Source organism: Schistocerca americana, chromosome 3 (genome assembly GCF_021461395.2).
Source record: "Schistocerca americana isolate TAMUIC-IGC-003095 chromosome 3, iqSchAmer2.1, whole genome shotgun sequence".
NCBI classification, from domain to species: Eukaryota; Metazoa; Arthropoda; class Insecta; order Orthoptera; family Acrididae; genus Schistocerca; species Schistocerca americana.
Genome location: NC_060121.1, coordinates 553929981 through 553957904, shown reverse-complemented (window position 1 = coordinate 553957904; position 27924 = coordinate 553929981). Strand labels below are relative to the sequence as shown.

Below are 27924 nucleotides of genomic sequence, written 5' to 3'. Positions count from 1 at the left end.
CTGTTTTCCACTGCTCACCACGTCTTGGAATTGATGATTACTAGTGAACAGTTTTCGTGAAAAAAAGTTTCAGTACAAGAAAAGTTGATCTTGCAATCACTATATTCTAAAATTAAGACTGGTAGTGCCAGCCTCAAAATATTAGTAAGAACTGTGAAATATAGCCAATACATCATTCATACTATTACTTACGATATGAATATAATAGAGGGAAACATTCCACGTGGGAAAAATATATCTAAAAACAAAGATAATGTGACTTACCAAACGAAAGCGCTGGCAGGTCGATAGACACACAAACAAACACAAATATACACACAAAATTCTAGCTTTCACAACCAGCGGCTGCTTCGTCAGGAAAGAGGGAAGAAGAGGGAAAGACAAAAGGATGTGGGTTTTAAGGGAAAGGGTAAGGAGTCATTCCAATCCCGGGAGCGGAAAGACTTATCTTAGGGGGAAAAAAGGATGGGTATACACTCGCACACACACACACACACACACACACACACACACACACACACACACACATATCCATCCACACATATACAGACACAAGCAGACATATGTCTGTTTGTTTGTGTGTCTATCAACCTGCCAGTGCTTTCGTTTGGTAAGTCACATCATCTTTGTTTTTAGATATACTATTACTTACTAATATTTTTTTTTTTTTTTTTTTTTTTTTTTTTTTTTTTTTTTTTTTTTTTTTTACAACCATATCACTGTTAAAAGTACCAAATGTCCTCCTTTCAATGCCCAAAACTGACTAACAGATATAAGTATACTTATGACAAGAAAATAATTCTGCTGTAGCATTAGCTATTTGATTCCTTACAGAATGGTATAACACAACTTCTTGTGAAGTGACAGATTCCTGTTCTCTTTCATTGTTGATGTTAGGCTTTGTTACTCAGAAGTAGGGGCAAGTTAAGAGGACATTTGCATGATGTGTTCTGCGCAAGGAGACAAATGATACCTCTGAGTGTCATCAGTGTATGACACCTCTCTGCCTCATGATACAATCTCCAACTGTTCTCACCCGCTGCAACTGGAAACACATGAGGACACATTTTCTGTGTCTGACTCACTGCTGAAAAATGAGTATACCCAGAAAACTACAGGTACAACTTGTTAATGTAAGTCTCGTTTTTGCTTTGTGTCACCCATTATGAACAACACTGGCAATATAGCCTCAAAGTACCTGCACTAAATTGAAAAACAGTGCTAAATCTTGGACAACTTCTTAAAGATCACTCTACAGGGTCTGTTCTGAGCCAATGACTCCTTCTTCTGGCACAAGAGATGGAGTGGAAGGAAGAGGGGTGAAGCAAAAGGACTGGAGAGGTTTAGGAAAAGGGGTAGACGTTTCCAGAATGAGATTTTCACTCTGCAGCGGAGTGTGCACTGATATGAAACTTCCTGGCAGATTAAAACTGTGTGCCAGACCGAGACTCGTGTTTAACAAGGTGGGAGGGTGGTGGCACAAAATAGACATGTCAGAAAGTGAAATATGTAGAAAACTAGAACAGGACTCAAGAAAGAGGAAGTTACTGAGAACAAATGCTAAGACAGAAGAAATTAACATAAACTAAGGCCAGGTGGGTGGCGAGAACCAAGGACATGTTGTAGCATTAGTTCCCACCTGTGGAGTTCTGAGAAAGTGGTGTGTGAGGGAAGAATCCACATGATGCAAGTGGTGAAACAGGCACCGAGGTCATGACTGACATGTTGTAGAGCATGTTCTGCAATAGAATATTGTGTCCACCCTCTGCCTATGCCCATTCATTGGTGGTAGTCATGCTGCTGTAAAATGGCGAACAGTGTTTACATAACAGCTGGTAAATGACATATGTTGTTTCACAAGTGGCTCTCCCTTTGATAGTACATATTTTGCCAGTTATAGGGCCAGTATAGGTGGTGGTAGCAGGCTGCATAGGGCAAGTCTTGTAGTGGGGACAGTCATAGGGGTAGGAGCCATAGGGTAGGGAGATGGGTCCAGAAGGCACATAGGGTTTGACAAGAATATCATGTGGGGATTGGGAGAGTGACAAAAAGCTATTCTAGGAGTGGTAAGCAAAGTGTCAGGCAGAGTTGATCTCACTTCAGGGCACGATTTTAGCAAGTCTTGACCTTGTCGAAGCAGTTGATCAAGACCAGGATAATAGTGGTGTGCTCTGAAGTTGTTTTTGGAGGAATCAGCAGTACCAGGATCGGATGTGATAGCTCAGGAAATGTATCTTTGAACTAGGCTGGTGGGGTAATTACATTCAGTGAAGACTGAAGAGAGAATGGTTGCCTTGAATGCCAAGACTGTGTGGGAGGGAACATTTGACGTGGAGAGGATGGCAGCTGTCAAATGTAAGTACTGTTGTTTGTTAGTAGATTTAATGTGGACAGAAGTGTGTAGCTGGCATTTGGTGAGGATGAGATCAACATCAAGGAAAGTGTCATGGGATTCGGAATAGTACCATGTGAAATTTAATTGGGGGAAGGTATTAGAGATTTCAGGAATTTTAACAGATCAGCCTCACCATAAGTCCATATGGCAAAGATGTCATCAATGTAACTAAAACAAACCAGGGTCTGAAGGCCTATGGATACCAGGAAAGCCCCCTCCAAGTGACCAGTGAAAAGACTGGCATAGGAAGGCTCCATTCTGGTTCCCATGGTCACACCCCTGATCTGTTTGTATGACTGCCCCTCAAAGGGGAAGTAGTTGCTGTCAGACCCTATGTTCCTTCTGCACCCATCTCCCTATTATATGGCTCCTATCCCTGTGACCTCCCCTGTTGCAAGATTTGCCCTATGCACCCTCCTACCACTGCCTATACCAGCCTTGTAACTGGCAAAACATGTACTATCAAAGGGAGAGCCACCTGCGAAATAACACAGCATATATCAGCTGTTTTGTAAACACTGTTTGGCCTTTTACATTGGCAAGACTAGCACCAAATAATCAGTTATGATGAATGGGCTTAAGCAGAGGGTGTATACTGCCAACATGCAATCTCCTATTGCAGAGCATGCTCTACAACATGACAACCATGACTTCGGTGCTTGTTTCACCACGTGTGCCATCTGGATTCTTACCCCATACACACGTTTTTCGGAACTCCACAGGTGGGAACTAGTGCTAGAACATGTCCTTGGTCTCGACACCCACCTTTCCTTTAGTTACATTAATTTCTTCAGCATATCTTCATAGTAACTACTCTTTTCTTCACTTCATTTCAGTTTTCTTCATCTTTCATTATCTGACCAGTCTATGTTTTGCTATCCCCCTCCCACCTTTGTTACATACAAACACTTAGCTTTTTATTTTTATTAATTCATGTGTGATGTTTTAGCAGTAATTTCTGTCCTGCATATTAGCCAATCTTCCACCTTTAAGCTCTCAGGTTTTCAAATCTCATCCTGTGCAGTCCCCAACAACATGTCTTTCTTCTTATCCTATCCAAGTCTCCCCTGACCCAATGATCTGGGTGATTTTTCTGAACTCTACCCATTTTCCTAAAACTCTCCAGTCCTTTTCCTTCCCCTTCAATTCTTCTGCCAGAAGAAGGAGCCATTGGGTCTGAAAGCTTGCATAAGTAAAACTTTTTTTGCATTTGTTCTCCTGTAGATTTTTTATCTATCCAATTACACTTTATTGTGACATATTGATTGTTTTTGTTGTTATAGAGTAATGCTACTAGTTGTTATGTTATGTGATAAAGTACTCCTATTAATGCTCGACCCACTTTCTAAAGCCAACATTATTTGAACTACAGTATGTCATTAGGCAAAAAATAAAGCATCTTCTTGTCTTAAAGCCCAAGATGTATCATTCAGTTCTCATGTTAAGTAATGCAAGGACATATCACATTCAACATAAATTTACTTTGGACAGTACTGTGTTGTTCAAACCAGCTGTGAAATTGAGTATTGAGTTACTTTACTCTTGATGGAACTCATTCTCTATCATTGAAGTGTGTATGTTTTGTTACAAAAGTTCTCCTGGTATACAATGACATCTTGTCTGAAAAATACTCAATTGTCAGATCTATTGTGATGTGGACAACATCACAACATATCTCAACATGTGGAAAACACAGATATTTTTGTACAAGAGCTGTGGCCATTAACAAATTGGAATCACGAGTTATGATCTCATAGTGAAGTTTTACTGTTTCTCATATGGGATCAATAAAAATTTGCTCTGCAAAAAAGCATTTTGTAGAAGTTGTAAATGTTTGTAAATGTGTTTGGTTGCTTGCAGTATATTTTTTGATGAATATATCTAATATTTTGACTAAGTCCGAGATCAAGGAGCTTGAAGAATCTGATTTCAGAGTAATGGTTTGAAAGAACACAGTACAATGATTTAACACATTTTACAGCAAAATGTTACTACGTTTTTAATCAGATTTTTTGTGCAGCCACTCCATTCCCTGTCCTGTCGGATTAAGTTACAGGATAGCATTCATTTTTGTATTATATAAAAACCAGCTTTACATCCTTTTACACAGAGCTATAAGTTATTGTTGTTGTGGTCTTCAGTCCTGAGACTGGTTTCATGCAGCTCTCCATGCTACTCTATCCTGTGCAAGCGTCTTCATCTCCCAGTACTTAACTGCAACCTATATCCTTCTCAATCTGCTTAGTGTATTCATCTCTTGGTCTCCCTCTACTATTTTTACCCACCACGCTGCCCTCCAATGCTAAATTTGTGATCCTTTGATGCCTCAGAACATGTTCTACCAACCGATCCCTTCTTCTTGTCAAGTTGTGCCACAAACTCCTCTTCTCCCCAATTCTGTTCAATACCTCCTCATTAGTTATGTGATCTACCCATCTAATATTCAGCATTCTTCTGTAGCACCACATTTCAAAAGCTTCTATTCTCTTCTTGTCCAAACTATTTATCATCCACATTTCACTTCATACACGGCTACACACCATACAAATACTTTCAGAAACAACTTCCTGACACTTAAATCTATACTTGATGTTAACAAATTTCTCTTTTTCAGAAACACTTTCCTTGTCATTGCCAGTCTACATTTTATATCCTCTCTACTTCGACCATCATCAGTTATTTTGCTCCCCAAATAGCAAAACTCCCTTACTACTTTAAGTGTCTCATTTCCTAATCTAATTCCCTCAGCATCACCTGACTTAATTCGACTACATTCCATTATCCTCGTTTTGCTATTGTTGATGTTCATCTTATATCCTCCTTTCAAGACACTGTCCATTCCGTTCAACTGCTCTTCCAGGTCCTTTGCTGTCTCTGACAGAATTACAATGTCATCGGCGAACCTCAAAGTTTTTATTTCTTCTCCATGGATTTTAATACCTACTCTGAATTTTTCTTTTGTTTCTTTTACTGCTTGCTCAATATACAGATTGAATAACATCGGGGAGAGGCTACAACCCTGTCTCATTCCTTTCCCAACCACTGCTTCTCTTTCATGGCCCTCCACTCTCATAACTGCCATCTGGTTTCTGTACAAATTGTAAATAGCCTTTTGCTCCCTGTATTTTACCCCAGCCACCCTTAGAATTTGAAAGAGGGTATTCCAGTCAACATTGTCAAAAGCTTTCTCTAAGTCTACAAATGCTAGAAATGTAGGTTTGCCTTTTCTTAATCTTTCTTCTAAGATAAGTCGTAAGGTCAGTATTGCCTCACGTGTTCCAAATTTCTACGGAATCCAAACTGATCTTCCCCGAGGTTGGCTTCTACCAGTTTTTCCATTTGTCTGTAAAGAATTTGCGTTAGTATTTTGCAGCTGTGCCTTATTAAACTGATAGTTCGGTAATTTTCACATCTGTCAACACCTGCTTTCTTTCGGATTGGAATTATTATATTCTTCTTGAACTATAAGTATGCTTCTGAAATTTATTGAGAATGCAGAACAAACGTATCATGTAACTTACATAGTTACTGATGTCTTTCATTTACTAGCTCTTAACCTATTAATATACAATCACTGGAAAATGTTCAGTCTCATTGCATTATATCATATACCATTGGTCTGTGTGACTGATATATTGATTTCGGCAAATTTTCAGCTTCATAAATAAATTGTGAGCACAGTTATTGGTAATGGGCTGAAGTTGTGTATTATCCTTGATATAGGGGAATAAATCTATAAGTTAATAAAATCTCATAAATCTGTTTAAGTGAAAATATATTAAATAATAGGAATTATTTTTTATGGTTAATGAAGATGAATTTCTTGGATGGAGGACGACCAATGATGAATGTTAGCTGTAATTATAGCACCTATAGTACTGTATGTCAGCAACTCCACAAAGATTACTAAAGAAGTGAATATTTGAGAACATGTTCAGAATGACTAGATTGACAATATAACTAACAGATGTAGAAAATTTTTGTTGCGAAATAGTGTAGCTGTTTAACTAATTATGTCTTATATTGTCAACAGAAATATGGCAGTGTTTAATGGTGGATATACTTGGAGAGTTTTGCAGGCATGACAAAAAGGACATACTTCACAATCAGTCCTACGCAATGTTTCACTATGGTTGATAAATGACTGATATGATGTGTGTCTCTTATTTGTTTAATGCATTGTTCTACGCATCTGAAAAAGTATTGGGGAATAGCAAAAACACGTCAGTTATTTTAGAAATAGTTTTTTATTGGTCTTGTTTAAATATATGTATATATATTTATATTACAAAGTATTAACAAATTTTAAATGACATAACTCACTATAAAATTGCAGAAATTCAAAGAAAGACATGAAACAGAACATTTGAGGTATGTTTGTATTTTACAGTAGTGCTGTTCTGTAAAGTGTACATTCTGAGGTTTTGGAGGCTGATTCTGTATTCCTGTTATATCTGTAAAGAAATATCTTTTAAACATATTCTGTCTTGCTAAGTTGCTGTCTACAAACACTCACACATGTTAATAATTACAAAGTCACACATTTTAACAGTATTTTATATACATTGTATAACAATTATTCATATATAGGTTTAATTTATTTGTCTATCACATGTCATTCATCCCCGTATTGTACTGAATGACACTGCATAATTTGCTGCTGAATGTGTTATAAGGAAAACAAGTTGTACTTCAGAAAGGATAATTACATTAATGTGCTATGGAATTTCTATATGTGTAATCCACTTTCTAGCATGTGCATCCATCTGAAGCACATTTGAATACTGATATAAAATAACTGTGCTGTGAAATAAGGCCTGTAAGGAGAGCAAAATAAAATTATAAAATTGTATGCAAATCATTGTCTCTCGTCAGAGACTATTGATATATGTGTTAATGTCTTCATAGTTGATGACAGTCAGATAAAATCATATACAAACAATTTGTGCTCTCTACTCTCTTTGTGTCCTAAAGTGAAAATTCTGTTACAATTACATGTTTGCAATGCTGAGATATATACATAAATTTACCAGTATAACCTACAGCCATAATATTAATACAGCATTCCGGGAATCACATAAACAAAAAGTAAATATGTAATGACTAAATTGGCTATGATTATGGAAATCTGTGCCCAAATACTTTTAAGTACCAAAATCAAATGTTTGCTATGTGTACTTTACAAGTTATATTACTGAAATTCATTTGGAAGACATTACATTCACAATTACTTACAGCAGTTTCAAGTAAAATAGACAGTCTTTTTTCACTGACTTGTATTTAACTTAAATCATTGTTTTATCACATTTGATTATCTAACATTTAAAACACACATTACACCACATTAAATAGTGTCCAGCATAACTATAAATATCTAACAATTTTATGTTACTTTTAAACAAAATACAATATATTTTTTGGATTACAGAAATCAATTCATTTCTCTGTACTATAAGAATAACATTTTATTTATGGTGATTCTATTTTTCTGGTCCATCGAGGTCTTCGGCTTGAAGAACCTTGCTAAAGTATACAAAACTCACGAACTATAAAAACAATACCACTAATTAAATTGTCATGTATTGATGAACAGCACCATTTTAACCGCATAAATCTATTTTCCACACATTTACAGTATCCCATTATTTTCAAAACTGTACAATACATTTCATGGACTGAATTAAAACAGGATAAAATATAAACATCACTAATTACAATATTCCACTTTCTTTTTCTAGGAACAACAGACTGTTTTTATTATAATATTTATGCAGTAGAATAGTTACAAATAAACAATGTCACACACTCATTCTTACATAATTCATCAGTACATCAGTTTATATATACAAAATCAACCATCACTGACTAAGCGTTCTACCAATATACAAATTAACCTTTGTTATTTAAAGAAGCGTATATAACTGCCTTCCCCTCATTTTTTGGGCTCATCTTTGTTGAAATATTGGTTAATTCAAAAAGATTTCTGAGCTTGAGTTTAAAATTGACAGAAATTTACTGTTCTAAAATCATAATCTGCACTTTATTAAAGGAACTGAATTGACTTGTGACTTCCCTCATTATGTCTATAAGATGCTACAGCACCTTACCAACAATTAGGATTATCTTTTATTTATGTTTGCCTCATAGTACTCTATTCCATTTTTGTAACAGTATTTTACACTGCTTCTGTTCTATGTGTTTAATTGTGACAGAAAAACAGGAAATTTCAGCTGCTAGAGTTCAATACGTAATGAAACACGGGCTGACACCCACTTCCCCATTCATGCTGGTAGTACCATGAATACTCCTATATTTACACAGAACACATAATTTGAAGTTTGAAATAAGCAATTTCATTTTGTCTATGAAGCACTTATTATTTCCATCAGCATTCTCAAGTTCAAAAGACTGCTGTCAGAAAGACAGACATATAGGTTCACTACAATTTAAAGCTGTCAAAATCACTTTCTTGCATTACTGTTTCCTTGAATAATAATTTTACATATTTGGCAATGAAGGCCATTGTACATATTTGGAAATGAAGAATGTTGTACATACATGGAAATGAAGAGTGTTGTATATATATGGCAATGACGGCTATAATTTAGCACTAGCTGGGAATACAAGGCTAATCTTTACAATACCTCATGCCAGTGTCTTATTAAATGATGCAAGAGTAAGAAGCACAAAATTACCTGTGCTTCTAATTTCAGTACAGTTAAATGAATAGAAACTACATTTTCTGTGAGAGCTCTCTTTAAAAACACCTTACATGTCCAGTGAAATTGCTTATTTCAGGAAGAAAAGACTGAATGCCAATCACAAATTTTCAAATAGCCCCCAAGTCATCTTTCTTCCAGAGGTAATGTATTCCAGTGCTGGCGGTTCTTTGTTTTCAATTCATATTGAAATAAATCACAGGCAATGTAACATATCACATGGTATTATAACGTTCTGTGTTTCCATGCAGCCGTGTTGTCACTTCATGCACTACAAAGAAAAATAAAATGGCTGTTACTACTAATAAAACTGATGTTCTTCAGATAACACACAAATTCATGTGAAATTTTGATCTGTTCCTTTACATTTCTGCCCATGAACTAATGACATGCTAACCACATACATCATGGCCAAATACAAAATAATGCTGGTGTTTCTTTCTTTTCTTTTAACATATAAGTAACACTTATTTACTCAGTGTCCGTAGAGTCTTCTGAAGCTTGAAGGGAATGTTGACCTGACTGCACCTGACCATGTTGCATTGTGTTAGCTTTTAATCAGAAATGGATGTCCCATACATCTGTAGGCGTCCCGGCCTTGCCAGCTTCGTGCATCTTGTCGGCCGACGGTGACGATGAAGATGCTGTGGCATGGTCAGCACTAGGCCTGTTGGAAGTGGCAGGATTTGAGCCACTCGTAGTCACACCGCAGGCCCCGGCAGCGTCACTTACGGGAGCGACTGCGCTGAGCATCCCTTCTATTTGGTCCAAGCATACTTGCAAGTAATCCTGGGAATGGAAAATACAACTGTCAGGGATTCAGTTTATTTTACAGACTACTTTGTGATACAGAGGTCATTTATATATAACACGTGATCTCCAGTTACTCATTATTACTCGTACCTATCACGTTACAATTGTATAAAAAATTTCTGTTGAAGGAACACCTACCCTTTCAGTTGAGGTGATAGCCTGAAGACTGTCCAGAAGTTGACTTAGTGAGAATCCACTTTTTGTAGTCCATCCTAAACCGTTCAGTGCTGCTGCTATACTTGATGCAGCTATCATACTTGGCAAGTAACGGCAAAACTTGTAATCTGCAACAGATAAAAAGCATTGCAAAATAAGTCAAACTGTAACAGAGGACTTTGAACAAAGACCAAGCAGTTATAAGTGACAATCCTGTCAAGTTGTTGTGTTGAAAATAATTTAACAATAATAGCACAAACTGTGCAGACACTCAAAAAGACAATGACAGACTTACAAATGTATAGCATTGGTCTATGATAGTAAATAAAATTTTAAATCGTGCTCATGCAGCATTATTCTGTAATATTATGTCAAGAAATATCTTGTTGGAAGGGTTTATAAAATGACTGTACAATAAAAGAAATATTTGCTTCAGATGTGTAAGATTCGTCATGTAACTTATTTTGATTTCAATCATTTAGACCGATTAGTCTTATCAAATCTTAATGATATTAATAAATTGGGTAATGGTTAGGTTCTTTTCGAAGAGTGAGATTCAATAAATTGGTCATTTACAAGCAGTAAAGTGCTTCCATAATCTTACGTATGGTATTCATATTGCTCAGGCTATAGAAACAGAATGTCTAAAAGTATTTAATTGTATCGATCTTCACTTCATAGCTACTTTCGTAAGAAATGCGATGTACGTCATGGATTCCAGATTTGGTCGCTACTCTCGTGTGAATATGGATAGTGAATGTCTGCTGTTTCAAACAGACAATGATCTTTCTCGCTCTGCAGTGGGCAAACACGTAGCAAGCCGCGACATTACGGGCTGCAGCGTACATGCGCGATGTCACCCGCCAACCCAAACCAGGCCTCCCGCGCCGTAGACTCGAAATCATAACATTACCAGCAGCGTTTGTCCTTGGGCTGAAGTGTCTGGGTACCCTTTGTCGGCAAACACTTCATTGGTTGCAGCGCGGTTGTCTCTCTGTAGGAACCCTCCTCCTCTGACACTTATGCGTTTCTCCAGCCGTTCGACATTTTGGGGGCACAAGAAAAATAACGCAAAACCGCAAATCTGGACAATTTTGATATTCACGGACCGCAAGTTCCTTCAAACCGATATATTATTTTCTAAACGCTGTTGTACACAAATACGAGTCAAAAAAACTCATTGAAAAGGACTCTCTCGGTCAAATGCAGGCGTCGATGCTAGTTACATCAACTAAGTCTTTAATGCAACGGATTTTGAAAATATTGCGGTCGTACATGAACCGGAGAACGATTGCATTTGCATATTATTGTTTCTCAAAGCGTTGCTGCTCAAATAAAATCATTTGTATAACATGCCACTGTGTCGCTTTATTCATATCAATTCGAATACAAACGCTAAAGCTTGAAGCAGTATACCCGTATAACTGTTGTTAATTGTCAAATTGTGTCCTTGTGACACTTCTGCAACTACTGAGTTATAAAGGGGAGACTTAAAGGGGGAACCATTCTGTTCCGAATTACCTTCAGGAACTAAAAACAGAGGCAAAAAACGTAAGTCTACTTTTCGGCTCGTACTTTTATATATTTCTCAATTTTCAACTACGAGGAACCCTACACATAAATCTGAGTGGGATTGCAATGTCTCGGTAAACAAAATAGTTAGAAACATATTGCCGAAATATACGCCGCTTTGCATACTATTGTTTGCATTGTGTTTTGCCGCTTTTAACTCTCTTTGATCTTTTATAACAGCTAAGGTGGCTCATATGCTTATGGCAAAGGAGAAGGAATAACTAGTAATAGTTGACTGTAAAGCATTTGGAGTGTCATGTAGTACCGCACGCAAAAGCGCTGTTTCACACTAGGTCAGTCATCTGGTTAGTATAGTAAAACGTACAGTAAAATGAAAAACTGATAGATCGAGTACCACCCACCGGTCCAACCCCGCTAACGGCGGAAAGTGAACAGTGTCTGTCACCATTTCGAGTTCAACCGCTATTATACTGTTCCTTGTGACTCGGCAACTTGACTCGCTAGAGAGGTCAGTAAAATTTGTTCTTGCTTTCGTTGAGCAGTAGTGCTAGTATAATATGAAGTATCCCCTATACAGTGCCGTAGATTATGACCATTCAGCTGAAGTACTGCAAGGCAGACGGAATGACCAGCTGGAAAAACAGATGAGAAGGAGGTCAAACAGTATTTTGAATAATAGGTGTCTTGCCTAGTCTAAATAGACCCGCCAGGGTCAGAATCTGACTGTATGGAGGTATAGACTTAGATTTTCACACCACCGGCGCTCAATCTATAACAGACAATTGAATCAACTTTCGGGAAATGTCCGTGCGGAAAAGTTTTCGGTCTTTAGTTCTCCAGGGAACACATCGTAGCTACCTTTCGAATCTCTTTAATAATTCCGGGTAACCTTTTTTATCTTTGATCTCTTTTCCCACCTCTTTCAAGATAAGCGTTGCTGCAAGATTTGTTGTTTCACTGTTTTTCGCTTTACGTACAATACTGCAGTGCACCCTTTACAAGAGAAAATTGTTAACCACCGGCTGAATCGTGTCCGAATACGAATGCGTAATAACCTAGTTGCTACTCTCTCGTTTACCAAATATCATTCGCCGCTGAACTAAGCTAGTGGCTCGGTGTGAAAAATCCCTCCGCTAATTTTGATACACAGAAAGTATCGTACTTTTCGAAGGAAGAATATCCTCTTATTCTTCCAGTTTGAATTAAAGAACCAATCTCGATAAAGATTTCCTGGCATGATTTTCACAAGTTTCGACATACGGAACAGAATGGCGTGAGCAGACTGGCAGATACGAGTTCAAAGCGTGCGAGCTGGTCACACAGATACGCCAGCTACACGACGCCTGCGTATCGTTTGTTTCGTGACAGAAGGCGGCGCGAACGCAGCGAACACTGTCCCTCGCTTCGAGCGACAACGCAGGATGGGCTGGCGACCCGTGTTTATACGAGTCACCCCGTGGCCCGCTACTTAATAGGAACGCCGGCCGCGGCGCGGCGCTGGTGGCGGCCGGGGGCAGGGGAGGGGAGGCCAGCCGGATGCAGGTGGGCGGAGCGGGCGGCGGGCGTGGCGACTGAGCCGGCGGCGGCGGCGTCACAGTCGAGCGGCGCCGCGACACGACGCGGGTTCCCACGGCCCCGCGAGCGGCCCAAGGCCGCGCTGAGCACCGCGGCCCGTCCTCACCTTGCCGCGCGCCCGCCATATCTGTCTGCCGCAGGCAAATCCCCGCTACCCGCAAATCACAGTACTCTGTGTGCAATTAGTACCACCTTTCCCACTGCCATCACGGATTTCACGCTAATAAAAACAAGTTTCTGAGGGAGAGGCAGATTTGGAAAAGGATGGGGAGAGCCATCGGATGTGGCTCTATTAAAAGTAACTGTCCCAACACGTTTCCGGCTCAAACGGAATTTTTCTCTTCAAATTTAGTATCTTACGCTCTCTTCAAACAGTCGGGAGTAGGATGAAGAGCTTCTCTGAGCACCGTGGCCATTTCCGCAGCCTCGGCGCCACAGCTTGTCTGTAGTGGTCCATCTGGCATTGGTTTTAAGTCAAGGCAAGGATGGCGGGCTGGGTCCCACAGCAGTGTGAAGTAAGGGAAGGTACCTGGAGTGGGTGTTGAGAGTACTTTCGTCTACAATATATGTTGTCACTAGGAAACGGCCGCTAATGAGATTTTTGGCCACTAAATGCACTGTCACACGTTACTTTCTATTTGACACATTGAGTAAGTTAAACAGGGTAACTTTTCAAAATTCAGCCAGAGGTGGCCGACTGAGGCAGGAGAAGTACAGTTCAAAAGGTATGGGAAGGAGTAAACAAAGAGGAAGACGAAATTTGACGTCCTGTCTTCTCTTGAGGTTTAAGATGTGTTGGAGGGTCGATCTGGAACCACTAAATCCCCCCCCCCCCCCCTTCCCAGTTACAGTCGCGAATAACGCTTGAGAAGAATAATTATCCGTAAACCTCCACACGAGATCTTCTTTTTCTGATTTTCTCGTGATCATTTCGCGGGGCGTATGTGCGAAGAACTAGTATGTTGTCCGACGCTTCCTGGAAACAGTAAACGTAACCGTGACTCAGAACGCCTCCCTTGTAGCGTCTGCCACTCGAGTCTGTTGATCACCTCCCCAATGTTTTAGCACCGTCTGAATGATCTCGTGAAGAAGCAAGCCGCTCTTCGTTGAATATCCTCTCTCTCTTATCTATGAATTCGATCTGACAAGGGACCCAGTCAGAATCGGTCGGACCAGTATTTTGTACCTATGGTGTATTCAAGGATAGAACACGGTGGATTTAGAGAAACCACGAAAAATCGGAATTAGGACGGCATGAGGAAGAGTTGAACCTCATTCATCCAGAATACACAGAATGTCTCAGTTCCGTTAGGATGTCTAGCCTGAAATTCCCAACTGCGGTGCTATCTTGTGTCGAGCTGCGGTATTACGAGCATTGAAGTTTCAACAACAGCTGTGTAGGTCAACGCATTAGTTATCATCGAGGCAGCAGGCGTCCTGGTTTCGAACGTGTCTGACACTCGTCGGAAAATGGAGGTGGAGCAATGAGGCAACATCAAGTTTCGTACTACAGCCAGTGAATTCGTCGAATTCGACCCGAATACACAGAGGCAGGGTCCAGATCACTCCTCCACGACAACGCTCTAGCCAACCAACAAAGTAAAGAACGTGCGCGTGTCTGGACAACAAACGGATGGCAGACTTGGATCACCTGCCGTATTCGAAGGATGCGGCCCCAGCCGACGTCTGGCTGTTCCCCAAATTGAAATTAGCAATGAAAGGACTCCGTTAAGGTGCATTCAAGGACATTCAGGGAACCTGTGCCGCAGCACTAAATGCAATTAAAAAAAAGGACTAAAGTGACTGTTTCAAAAACATTTTTAAAACTATTTCAGCTGTGTATTGATTCGGGGGGAGACTATTCTGAATAAAGACAGTAACTTTATACACATAACTCACGAATTTTATTTTTCTTACACACGGAACTGGGACACGCTGTGTAAGACGAAAAAAGGTTATCGTGCTTGACACTTCCTGTTTAGGAGACACAACAAGCTTGATCCTTAGTGCGCTTTTATGTCCAACAATTCTTTTATAGAATAGAAAAGTTACGATACAACGCGAAAGTCGAATTGGAATCGAAGTGATTACAGACCGAGCACTGGGCATTTGGGGAAAAAAAGTGCCAAGTGAGTCAGTCGAGCTCTTTGTTGAAGGCATCGGGCCGCGGACATTTCGAACCCAGGCCCTGCAGCGCTCTGGAGGTAAGTACGTGTACTGGAAGCGACGACAGTCAAGTCGCACATCGCCAGCACGGCCAGTAGCGCTGTTCGTGGCGCGCAATTTTGGCGAATCTGCCAAGGCCAGCGGGTGACGCAGCGCCCGAGGTCGGCGAACTGAATGGAGCCCTCGCCTCTCTTTCGCCCATTCCTCCTCTATACACACATATATACACAGATACACACACAGACACACACACACATTTATCTCCCTCCTCGCCAAAGTGCCTGTATCACCTACCGAGGGAATGCAATGACCTTTGCCGAGACCTTGAAGAGCCTGGCCGTCTGCTTTTTTAAAGATCCGGTTTGCTGTGCATGGTAGGCAGACAACTCACATACAGAAGCAGATAAACCGGCTAGTAGCAAAATTCTGTCCAGATCTGCGCTTGGTAGCACTATTCCTACGTAGCGCTGCAGCTCAGCTCAGCATTCTACCAGGACGAAGTGAAAATTTCTCGCCCTGGCATTCGAGATTGTCAGTTATGGGTGGAAAGTTGTTCCCTTTGCCTCTTTGTAAATGGAGTTCAATGTCCCGAAGATGACGATGTCACTAAGGACGCAACACGAGACAGGAATAGGCGCAGGAAACTGATCGTATTTTTTCAAAGGAACAATCTCAGCATTTATCTTAAGAAATTTAGAGAAATCGCAAAGAACAAATCTGCATGGAAGGGCAGGTATTTGAACCGACGTCCTCTGGAATACGAGTCCACTGTTTAGCGCTGCACCACCTCGCTCTCGAAGTCCACTCCTGGAAGGTCTGCCAAATTTCTGTAATGCGACTACCATAACTCTCCTGCTGGATTCCGAATATTTTCCACCAACAAATATAATTTGGTTCGAAGATGCGTGAAGAGTCAACTCTTATGAATAGAGTGAATGTTCCAATGATTTGCATTTCATACCCCTCACTTAAGGATGTTTTTCCTCTATAGGTCGCAATGTATTTTACTTAAAACGGTCAACACAAAAACTCTTGCGTGTAAGTAATTTCTAAAAGCTCCCCCGTATAACTGCTGGAAACAATCACCGATCTCTCTACGGACTGTGGCTAACCCCTTTACTCATCGCAGTGGCTGATGGGCAGTAGCATATTTATTGGCAAATTATAGACCTGTTACCTGATGTTTTAAAACAGGCCGTACATCTTACAATTTTCGTGTTTCATCTTTTTACAGTTTTCTTTTCTTTTATCTATAACATTTACAAAGAACGACACTTTTCAAAATAACAATAATTTAAGGTTGAAATATAAATATATTTTTTAAAGAAGAATATGAAAAGATGCCCGTCGGGATTAGCCGAGCGGTCTGGGGCGCTGCAGTCATGGACTGTGCGGCTGGTCCCGGCGGAGGTTCGAGTCCTCCCTCGGGCATGGGTGTGTGTGTGTGTGTGTGTGTGTGTTTATCCTTAGGATAATTTAGGTTAAGTAGTGTGTAAGCTTAGGGACTGATAACCTTAGCAGTTAAGTCCCATAAGATTTCACAGACATCTGAACATTTTTGAACATAAAAAGATGAAAGGATAGAGGAGAGATTTGTTAGTACCTTCACTGAATGTGACTGACGGTGAATACCTCGGAATGGTTTCTTCCAGTCGTTGACCGCCAGTCACACACACACACACACACACACACACACACACACACACACATACAAACGGTTATTTGTAGAGAAATAGTATTAGTTAACCTATTTATTACCAATCCTATGTGTTAACTTCAGGTGCCCGTCCGTGCACAGCATTTGGTGATTTCTTGACTAGATCGCCAGCACCTTATGCTTATTTACTGCCACATCTCGGTTTCTTCTTCATGTTCCTCCTCATTGTCACTGTTTTCGCTGTCACTGTGGGTATCGCTGTCCACCCTCTGGAGATTGTTGTTACTTTGCACATAGGCATGTCTGTTATGTCGTGTCCGCATGTACTCTTCATGTGTTGTTTTTGAAATACTGTTTGTCGGTACATTTACTTGTGCCCATTGTTTTTCGTCTCTTATTGCTGTGTATATATCTATATATCCGATGAGCACTAGCTGAATCGATACAAATCGAATTATTCGAGCGACATCGACAACTGTCTCTCGCTGCCAACGTGGAGTTAAAGACACGCGAAACAAAACCCAGCACATCGAACTTCGAAGACAAAATAGAATGACGTCAACAATGCCATTTACACTGCGTTGTATGCTGGGTTAAGGTTGGTAGCGATCTGAAACAAGTGACGGTCGGGCCGAAGTCAGAAATTTCGTTAATGCTGATACTCGCATCAGCCACCAAGCAACATGTGTTCCTGGAGTGCGGGATTAATATTTGTTTGTGGATTGTATGCAAGACGTGTGTATCGGGTGGTGAGATGGATTTACTACTTTGTTTAACGCAGCATCATGTCTCCTACGAAAAAAGGTAGGACGGAATTAATTTCGTTCTCAACATATCTCTAGAAAAATTTCATTATTTCTGTGTTTACAAATTAAAAATCATTTCCGGTTTTTGCCAATAGCGAAGAAGTATTGTTTCGTTATTTCAAAGTAATACGTTAATTTCTATGTTAAAAAAAACAGTTTTTGTAAATGTTGATGGTTATTATAACTGTCACTGCGCTTACATGGAGCTCCCAAAACCGTGTTTCGTCAATCGTATTCCCAATACCGCTTCTGCCTGGTCATGTAGACACTCTAGTATCGATTCTGAAAATGCGGTGCTAGTGGAAATGCAGTTCTAGTTGCCGCATTTTCTCTTCTAAACGTACAACCGTCTTTGAAACTTGCTTGGATTGTGAGTTTAGGTCTTGTTTCTACAAAATTTCGGTTAATCCCGATTAAGTAAGGAGTGACACGGCAGGAAGGACAGATTGTTGTATGGCGCTTTCGTTTTTCTGCGCCCTTAATTCGCGATCTTTGTGTCCAAGTATTTTCTTTGGCTGTGTATACACATTCACATTCGCCACAAATTGAGTAAAGCAGAATTTGAGAAATGGCCAGTAATTCCCGTTGAACTGGATTGCCTAATGCTACGCGGGGCGCCCAGGAAGTGATGCACCACATTTTTCTTCAGCAATTATTTACTGAACACAATGAAAAGTACACACAACAAAGAATTATGTTTCTGCCACACATCTAATTTTTCCACGTTCCTCAAGCGAGACACAGGGCGTGAGATGATGATGTTTGGTTTGTGGGGCGCTCAACTTCGGCGCAGTCATCAGCGCCCATACAAAGTCCCAATTTTTACACAATACAATTTAGCCACGTCATGAATGGTGATGAAATGATGAGGACAACACAGACATCCTGTCCTCGGGATCCCCCACCCGACCGGGAATCGAACCCGGGACTCCGTGATCCGGAGGCAGCAACGCTAGCCACTAGACCACGAGCGTGTATGCCCTATCGATATTAGTATCACTCCTTGTTCTGGTCACAAAGCCATTTCTTCACCGTGCGAATTACCTCTTTGTTATTCTCAGAATGTCTTCCACGAATGACCTCCTTTAATGACCCAAACAAGAGGAAATATGAAGGAGCTAGATCAGGGTTGTAGGATGATGTGTTCCGAAATCCTCAAACGTGTGAGGCAGGCCTGGGTCGTTATGGCGCCGAAGTCGCTGGAAGCTCTTCTTGAGTTTGGTTAATGTGTTCAGATATGCTTCGGAATTAAATATGCTGCCTCTTAGCATCACGAATGAGCACACGAGCAAGCTGCATCCTATTAGGTGTGACAGCCGTGGATGGCCTCCACAATGCGGAAATCTTGGAGCTCTGGGTTGGGGGTTGGGTTGTTTGGGGAAGGAAACCAAGACAGCGAGGTCATCGGTCTCATCGGATTAGGAAAGGACGGGGAAGGAAGCCGGCCGTGCCCTTTCAATGGAACCATCCCGGCATTTGCCTGGAGCGATTTAGGGAAATCACGGAAAACCCAAATCAGGATGGCCGGACGCGGGATTGAACCGTCGTCCTCCCGAATGCGAGTCCAGTGTCTAACCACTGCGCCACCTCGCTCGGTCTTGGAGCTCTGTCGAACCGCCTTCTCGTAATGGCCTCACCCTCTTTTCCTAGCGGCTAACCGCATTTCTGTCAACTGAAGATGCTCCATAAAGTGCACACGCAGTGAATGTTCCCAACAGTTTCTTTTTCCGCAATGAGTAATTCAATGACGACAAGCTGCTTGTAACGTACATCACTTACAGACGCCATTTTGAAAGACTGCTGCAGCTACGCTATCTGTCGGAGGAAATGGAAAATTTGCGCACGTTCCGGAAAGATCAAATAATGTATACCTGAAATTTCGCAGTCGTATCATTGTTGTTGTCTGGTGCATTACGTTCTGGACGACCCTCGTATTTGGATAAATCGCGGAAAATGTGAATCTGGACGGACAGGTGGGCATCTGAGCATGTTCCCTTCCGAATGCTACAACATCTGCGCCACCCTGCACCCTGCCCCACTTTTGTCTATCCCGTAGACCCCGACTCGCCGCGATCCCAGCGGCCTGCGCCAGGGCCCCATGTGGAGTGAGCTCGACCTAGGTCCGGCCACGCCCGCACCCCGCGCCGGCAGCGCTTATCGCCGCCGATACCGGCTATCAAATCCAGACTTCCGTCCGTCCCCTCTATAGCTGCTCGCTGGCTATAAATATCCCGGCACGGCCACCTCATTCATAAGCCAGCTGCGCCAACGCTTCGTCCTGCTGTCGGCCCATCTCTCTCCGCGACGGGACACGCTGGGTCCCATTCAGCGTTCTCGATGATGGTGGCGGTCGGGGCTCTGGCCACGTCGTCGCCCTTGCTGCGATTTCGACCACGGGTAGGGCAGACCTGACAGCGTTTTCTGTCCTTCCCTTTCTTTGAATGCACATAGTGAAATCGACCCTTTCAGGGTAACTATTGGAGATTAAATTATTCCGAATGTGTGACAGCATTAGAGTGTTGTTGGGCCGAATGGTCACCGTCAGGGCATTTTCAAACATTAGTTATTTGGGGAGAAGTGGATAAGATAATACGACAAGTAGCGATCTCTTAATGTGTCCGCCTCTGTAGCTGTGAGGTTAGCGGGTCAGACTACCGGGTGGAGCACTCGGTTTCAATTCCAGGTACTGCCTCGATGGGAGGACTGGGTGGGGTTCTCTCTGCCAGGCAATAAAGAACTTTTACATCACTAGGGGAATGGGTGGGCTGGTTGCGAGCTCGCTGACTCTTTGCAGCCTATGTTCGTTTATATTTTGTTCTGAATTTGACTCTATTTATTTGGGAAGTGCGTGACTAATTTGGGTGGATTCATGTTTCTACTTAGGAACTTAACAGAGGGGATTGTATGGAACAATCTGGTATTCCCCTTGCTCCCAGGAGAAACCTCGTGAAAACTGGCTAGAACTGCTGCTATTATCACCGTACTTACTGAGGTAAGGAGTGCGAAAATGCCTCGTTGGTAACCCTTTCTGGGGTCGACAACTGTTCGCTCACCCACCCTACTCATCTGATCTGTTTACCTGCAATTTGTTCCTGTTCCAGAAACTGAAACTGGAGTCGAAAGGGCGGAATCACAAATTATTTTGAATATTCAGCCGACAGACTTCCAGTAATGGGAAAATCGCTGTAAGCGTTGTCTATAAGCGCGAGGAGACTACTTTGAAGATGACGGTGGAAATTAAGATGCAACATGAAGTTTCTGAGTTTTATGGGGATATTATAGAAAATTTTGGCACCACCTCGTTTCAGCCTGTCTGGTGATTCCTAGACTCCGTACCTTCTGGTGAATATTCGTGGATGTTACACGTAGTAAATATGACACCGTGGTTTTTTCGGTGTTGTAGTACACCATCTTCAGGCCTCTCTATGCCTCTGGAAGATCATATATATTTTGTGTAGATGGCTCAAAACATCATCGGCATCCGCTAAGCCTTCTTATCGCCTATATGAGCGTGACAATACACGGGAGTCGATGTACTGCCACTGTACACAACAAAGGCGATAAGAAGCTTCAGTTTAGCTAACGTCTACAGTACGTCCTCGGTATCAGCGTGATCACCCAGTCACAGAGGGGCCTGAAAAGGTGTACCGCAACACCGACACCAGTCGCGCATGAAAATTACCAGCGGATGGCGCTAACCTTACTACTGTGGGCATGAGCAGAGGGAGGCGTGGCGTACTCACCGCGAGCGCAAAGCGCGATGTAGGTGTGGGCGTGTCGGCGCACGGCGTGCAGGTCGCAGGCGACGAGCGGCAGCCTCTCGAGCAGGTGCGGCAGGAAGTCGTGCGCCGTCACCGCAGACAGCTCCCACTTCAGCTTCGTCAGCACCAGCCACTCGAAGTCCTGCGCACACACAACCACACGCACCTGTACACCGCGCGCTCTCACCTCCGGCCAAATGCTATATGGTCTAGGCAGAAAACAAAAAGCCTGACCGCTGTCAGCTGAACTTTACAGCAGTCTCTGCAATGCACCAGTCCCAGTTCGTTGATGCGGAGAGTAATCGTGAAGTATCAGCTCGAGAAAATAAAGTTATGCCATCATTGGTTTGTTTGTACGTTCGCGTCTGCAGTCCTGGTACGCAGTGAAACCCCTGGGTCACTGTACCAAAGCGACATAACGCCTCTATACTCAAAAAAAGTGATTGACAGTCGACCATGGAAAGGGGGCGACCTTGCCGATTCACGTTTGTCTGCTCGCACAACATGTGCTACTGCGGTTGGCGTTTCTGTTCTGGGGACACTGCGAAGGTTTCGTCGTCGTTTTTGAGAGATAAGACGGTACACAGGTGACACAAACAAACGTCATACGAATCCACACCCTTTGCTGGTTCACGAACGGTCGGTGCCTCAGCAGAGGACGATTGATGGCTGCGCAGAGCTCCGAAGAAGAGAATGTAGCAGCAGACTGACGTGCCCGAGGTTACTCGGGTACACATCACGATGGCAGGTCCACATGCACTGACAAGGTGGTCGCCAATGGAAGTTCGTGCTGCTATCCGATGTGAATGGACATGACTAGATAGTCCGTCGTCCAGTAAAACCTACAGGCCGTGTATGGTGAAGAGATCATGTTTCGTCAAATGGTTGGTTGCTGGTGTTGCATGTTCAGAGAAGGAAGGCAGAGTATGGGGGCTGAAGGTCGAAGTGGGCATCCCTCCAATCTACGAATGAAAAAAACATTGCAGCAGGTTGTGCGACAGTTTCTTGCGTCGCAGGGCACTGGGTTTTACCAGAGTGGTTTCTTCAAACTAATTGAACGCTACGACAAATGCCTCAATGTCCGTGTCAACTATGCAGAAAAATAGCGCAAAGTGTGTCGTTCATAATGTCTTGGTGTATTCATTTTTGGCAAGAAAGTTTCCGTGGCGAAAAACAATGACGGCACTTACGGAACGACCCTCGTATACACATACACTTGCTGCTCTTTAGCGTGCATTTTTGGGCTTGCTTAGGAGGCCATACTAGACCTATCACGTACGTATTTTCTGTGCACATTCACAGTTGGTCTAGGACTTCCGTCGCGTAAAATAAATATGTCACAAAATCAATGCAAGCAAATCACGACTCTTACGCTATCGGCCGCAAGCTGAATCTCCTACTTGGTCTTTACTATGGTATCTCTCCTGTAAACAACTATCTGTCAGTAACTTTTGACATTCTGATCCAAAGCAACATGGCGCAGTCCATTTCTTTTCAGCGGACTGCGACACGTTGTTTTGACTTATGCAGCACTGTCACGCGAGGATTACCACAAGTACAGAAATGTACCTACAAACTGACAAGAAAATAATCCCAATGACTGCTGCAAAAGTGCACGCATGGACACCGAAAGATTGCGGTGTCGAATCTCGGTCCGACCACGGGAATTTTCAGTCTGCCTTTTAACCTTCACAATAACATTGGGGGGGGGGGGGGGGGGGGGGGTAGTTTATGTCCACCTTTTGAAAACATTGTAATTTAGTCAGTTATTTAATATTTTAAAATTTTGAAAAAATGTGTGTTGTTTTTACTGAACACTTATATCAGAATCTATAAATGCTTTATTTCAGTTAAACTTAACCCAAAAAATTTAAGTCTCAATACTGATGTCACTTTCCATAAATAAATCGATATTCAGTATTTTCAGATTCAGGACCTTACTTGCACAACAGTGTCTCTTTAAAAACTGTGCTGTAAGTAGAAGGCAAGAATTACCCAATTTTCATTTTTAAATTTTTATTGTGGTGACCATAAAGCACTCCCAGCTTAGTAGTACAAGTTACTGAAAATGCGTAGATATTGCTAATGGTCTTCTAAATTATATTATCGGGTTCTGAACCCTACTTACACATAAGTACCTCTTTTAAAAAGTATGTTGTAAGTCGACAACAGTTAACGAATTTTAGGGTGAGCGTGAAGTCCCCCCCCCCCCCCCCCCCATCCTTGGTAATGGGCTTTATGGAAAATGAGTCGGTATTGCTATGGTTAATGTAGCCTTCACCTCCTCAAGGTGTAAGGAGTGGGCAGGAACGATACGTGGTTCGGGTTACACGTACAGTTGCATGCCCTATCTGCTTAGATAACTGGAGTAGATTTGGGACACCAAAGTGGCAGAAGTTGCATTCAACTGAAAAATTTACATCCAGCCATCGAGCCGCACGAAATTACTATTACTATTACTATTTTTATTATTATTATCTGTTGTATAGGACCGTTGTATGCTGCGTAATTGGAATAAAGACATAAATGCTTTTCAGGATCACTGTCACTGTCTCAATTTTGCTGCGACTAGGCCTATATCGCAACTCGCTAGATGAATGTAATGGGCGTTCTATTACCTTTCTTTCACGCCGACCGAAATGACTCGATAATATTGATATCTGGTGGTTTTGGATGTCGAGGGCGGTTTATCCTTGTGATCATCAAAAATCACAATTTCCAACGGTATGAATGCCGCATACGTGAAGATGCAATCCCTTGCCAGGAGTAGAGCTTGAGTACGGTCAACGAAAATGACGTCATAGTATCTCACTTTCTCGGCCTGCTGCCGCGACGTACAGATGGCGTTATCGCTCAAAGGACCGGCTTTTCATTATATCGCTTTTTTCAGCGCTAGCTTAGCCTGGGTGTTAAAAACCCTTCGAAACAGTCAGTTTCTGAAGTAACCGATTATCGATTTTTTTATTCCTATTATTTCCTTGAATAAACGTAGAAATCGATAAATATTGAAAAATTTTGACTCCTTCAGTTTCAAGACACATAGAATTAAAATACTAAGTTAAATGGAAAAATAAAAAGGAAACTTAGTCCGTCGACCGTTCGCTACATCTCACTGATACTAATTTTTTAGAAATCTGCAATCGAGGATCGTACCACTATTTGGGTATTAGGAATAGTGAGTGCTAAAGGGTGAAAACTGAGGTTACAGTGCTATATTGTTCGTGTTAACATTTCCGTTTTGAAGGGGTACAAGCAGGCATATTACGTAGACACAGGCAACAGATCAACTAATTTCAGTTTTTATTGTAAATTATGAATGACTTGTTGAGTTATAAGTTTCCTCCTTAGTCGAAAGTTTGTTGAGGCTCCTCTCGTTCTTAATCTTTTAAAGGAAATGGAACAATTTACTTCAGTGATGCTGCACTTAGTAAAATACTTCCAGACTAGGGATGGTGTCATTTTGTAATACAGTTGATGTCCGACGATGACGCCGTTAAACTATCATATGGGGTAAGTCTCGTACACTGCAAGTACGCGCACACCCAACGCCACGCGGCAGTAGGTCCATTGTCTCAGCAATGCTGTACCATCTGTTTGTTGCTCGTTTCTGTCAGCATTGCTATTAAAACAGCACTGATCACGTTCCCCAATTTCTATAGTAACACAATATTACAAAGCAATGGAAATTATACGAATAAAAATTAACCGTTTTTTTAAAATAATATTTATTAAAAACCAAAACTTTAGCACTGCTGTCGTGGCTAATTGATATTTCGGATTTGTTACTCGGTTGTTAGCAAAAAATAAAAAGCACATATTTTAAGAGACCAAACAAAAACTGAAATATACCGGTTGTTCGGAACTAAAATACCGGTATCTGCTTTAAGCGGTCAGTTTTTCCCATCCCTACCGCGAAGTTCGAACCGAGAACGGAGGGCAGGCGCACTCTTGCATCTGCCGTGGCTGGCGAAATTCCACGGCGGCGGCGAAGATAACCTTGCGTGGGAGGCAGATAACTCGGCGGTGGGTAGCGGCAAACAGCGGCCAGCGGCGGCGGCAACGACGACGCCCCATTGACGCCGCCAGGACGTTCACCCTACGTGCAATTGTTCCCTGACGTCACGGCCGGCGCCGGCGCCGAGCAACAGCTGACGGGCGGCATCTGCCGCGCGCGAACACGGCCAGTGTGACGCGCTCGCGTTTCGTCAGCCACACCGTCGGGACAGCCTTGCGGGATCCAGATCCTGCATCTGCATAGCATTCAGCTATTGCGATCCGGCACACCGCCGAAAGTCTTCTTACAGACCACGTATATATAGTATATCGTCGTTAATCGGGGCGGTTGTCGTGTGATCCTATACGTACCTAAGATGTTTGATTCTTGGACTAGATGGTAGGGGTATGTTTTGGCTACGGACTGTGTTATTCTTTGATGGAGCATAAGGAGCTCGTATGTGCACGAGCATTAGGAAATGAAATGAATACATGAACAGGATGAATAGCCAAAAATTACCTCCCGAAATCGTAAGACACCAACTTAAAGGGAGATGTCAAGGAAGATCGAATGAAAGATGAGTATGACAACAGGCAGAATGCCTAACGCCTGAAGTGCAGAAGAAGAAGAAGTTGATGGTGATGACGACGATGATGATGACGACGACGATAAGCAGTGCACACGCACACAGCTTTAACTGAGTAAAGTTCTGTTGGTGCATAAATAACTCTGAAATTTTTCCGTCAGTTTTTTGCCTTCGGATTCCCTCAACTGGTAATGTACCAAATGACAAATACGTTTTGTAAGGCAAAGCACAGAAAAATAACATAGCTTTAGCTAATACGAAAAAAATAAAGATAGATCGTGTCATCATCGTGTAGCCTACGCAGTGACTGGACAAGCAAGTGATTTTTTAAAGTCATTTGGGTATAGTCTTTTAAGGTGAAAGTGGCAATAGAAAGGAAAAAGGTAGTCTGGCAGAGCGTCGATGCAATAGGAAAACCCATGTGTGCGCGAGTGACGACAGCGCATGCGCGGAACTGCTAGGCGTGAGAGCGGCCGCCGGCCGCTAGATGTCTCGCGCGGCCACCCACGCGGACGGCCGCTCGCCTGCCTACCTGCCGCTCAGCTGATTGAATACACCCAAGGACACGAGGTCAATAACTGCCGCGGAATGCCTGCTCCGCATAGCCACCGCTGACGCCCGGGACTTTTTTTTTTTTTTTTTTTTTTTTACGGGTCCTCCGGTAATCACAGCAAAGTGCCCTTGTAAATACGCTGCGCCCGCTCGACTAATATCCGGCAAGTGGGCGCCTCCACATTGCCTCTGTCGTCGCTGTTAATCAGTCCTCACCCCACCACCAGTGAAAGTAAAATGCTGTGGACGAGTCTTCTCGAATGTATTATGCAGGCAAGCAGCCTGGTCAGGCGCTGAGCTTTGATGTTTTATAACCTTTGCGCAGTGAAAGAGTATCCGACTAACAAATATTTTAGAACAGCCGAAAAAGCAGTATCTAGCTTTTGTTGAGCTGTCAATCTTTAGTCCAACCTAATGTCGAGCTAAAAAAAAAGAAACATATCTTATCTCTCACTTACGGCCCTCGCGCGAAAAAGTACAAGGCAAATAGCACAATCTGTTCACGTCCTATCTGGCTTTCGGGATCTAGTATGTTTTATCGCCTGGAACGTGGCCTGTCTTTGGCGCAGATTATACTGACCTAATGAGATGATGCCTTCTGCAACGTCCCAAAATTATTTTACTGCTAGTGTTCGTCTTCCAGGATTGAATTATCTCCACAGCCACAGTAGCTGCTTAAGACTCAGAATCGCATTTCTGGATACAGGTTTATTTTCAGTAGTTCATAGTTAACATTTTGACATTTTACACGTGCGCTCAGTGGCGTGCGTCTAATGTAATTTTTCCTTTGAGAAACATTTAAGCTCAATTACATAGATTAAGTCAAGACGATAATCCAAGGAAGAGAATCAGACAAAACAGGGCCAGAACTACTAAAACCTTACTCTTATCTGACATCCTTAAACGGTTCTAGGCGCTACAGTCTGGAATCGCGCAACCGCTACGGTCGCAGGTTCGAATCCTGCCTCGGGCTTGGATGTGTGTGATGTCCTTAGGTTAGTTAGGTTTAAGTAGTTCTAAGTTCTAGGGGACTGATGACCTCAGAAGTTAAGTCCCATAGTGCTCAGAGCCACATCCTTAAGATGCCTTGTAAATTTTATTTATAAGATGTGCAACAGAAATTGACAACCTTTCTTTTAATTTTCTACAGACGCCACGCTTCACTGAAACAGTCGACTCGCTTTCAAACCTCGGTCCGGTCAAGCGCAATT

At 42.2% G+C, this 27924-nt stretch overlaps 1 protein-coding gene across 1 annotated transcript in view; it reads right to left on the bottom strand.

Moving 5' to 3' along the window:
* Window positions 1–6623: 6623 nt before the first annotated feature.
* Window positions 6624–27924, bottom strand: part of LOC124605720 (G1/S-specific cyclin-D2-like) — a 58454-nt gene continuing 37153 nt past the window's right edge. The window contains exons 3-5 of the mRNA XM_047137595.1: window positions 21564–21723; window positions 10066–10211; window positions 6624–9903 (exon numbers count right to left, since the gene is read on the bottom strand). Of these exons, the coding sequence (XP_046993551.1) occupies window positions 9673–9903; window positions 10066–10211; window positions 21564–21723 (537 nt within the window). The 3' untranslated portion in view covers window positions 6624–9672. The remainder of the gene's footprint in view (window positions 9904–10065; window positions 10212–21563; window positions 21724–27924) is intronic.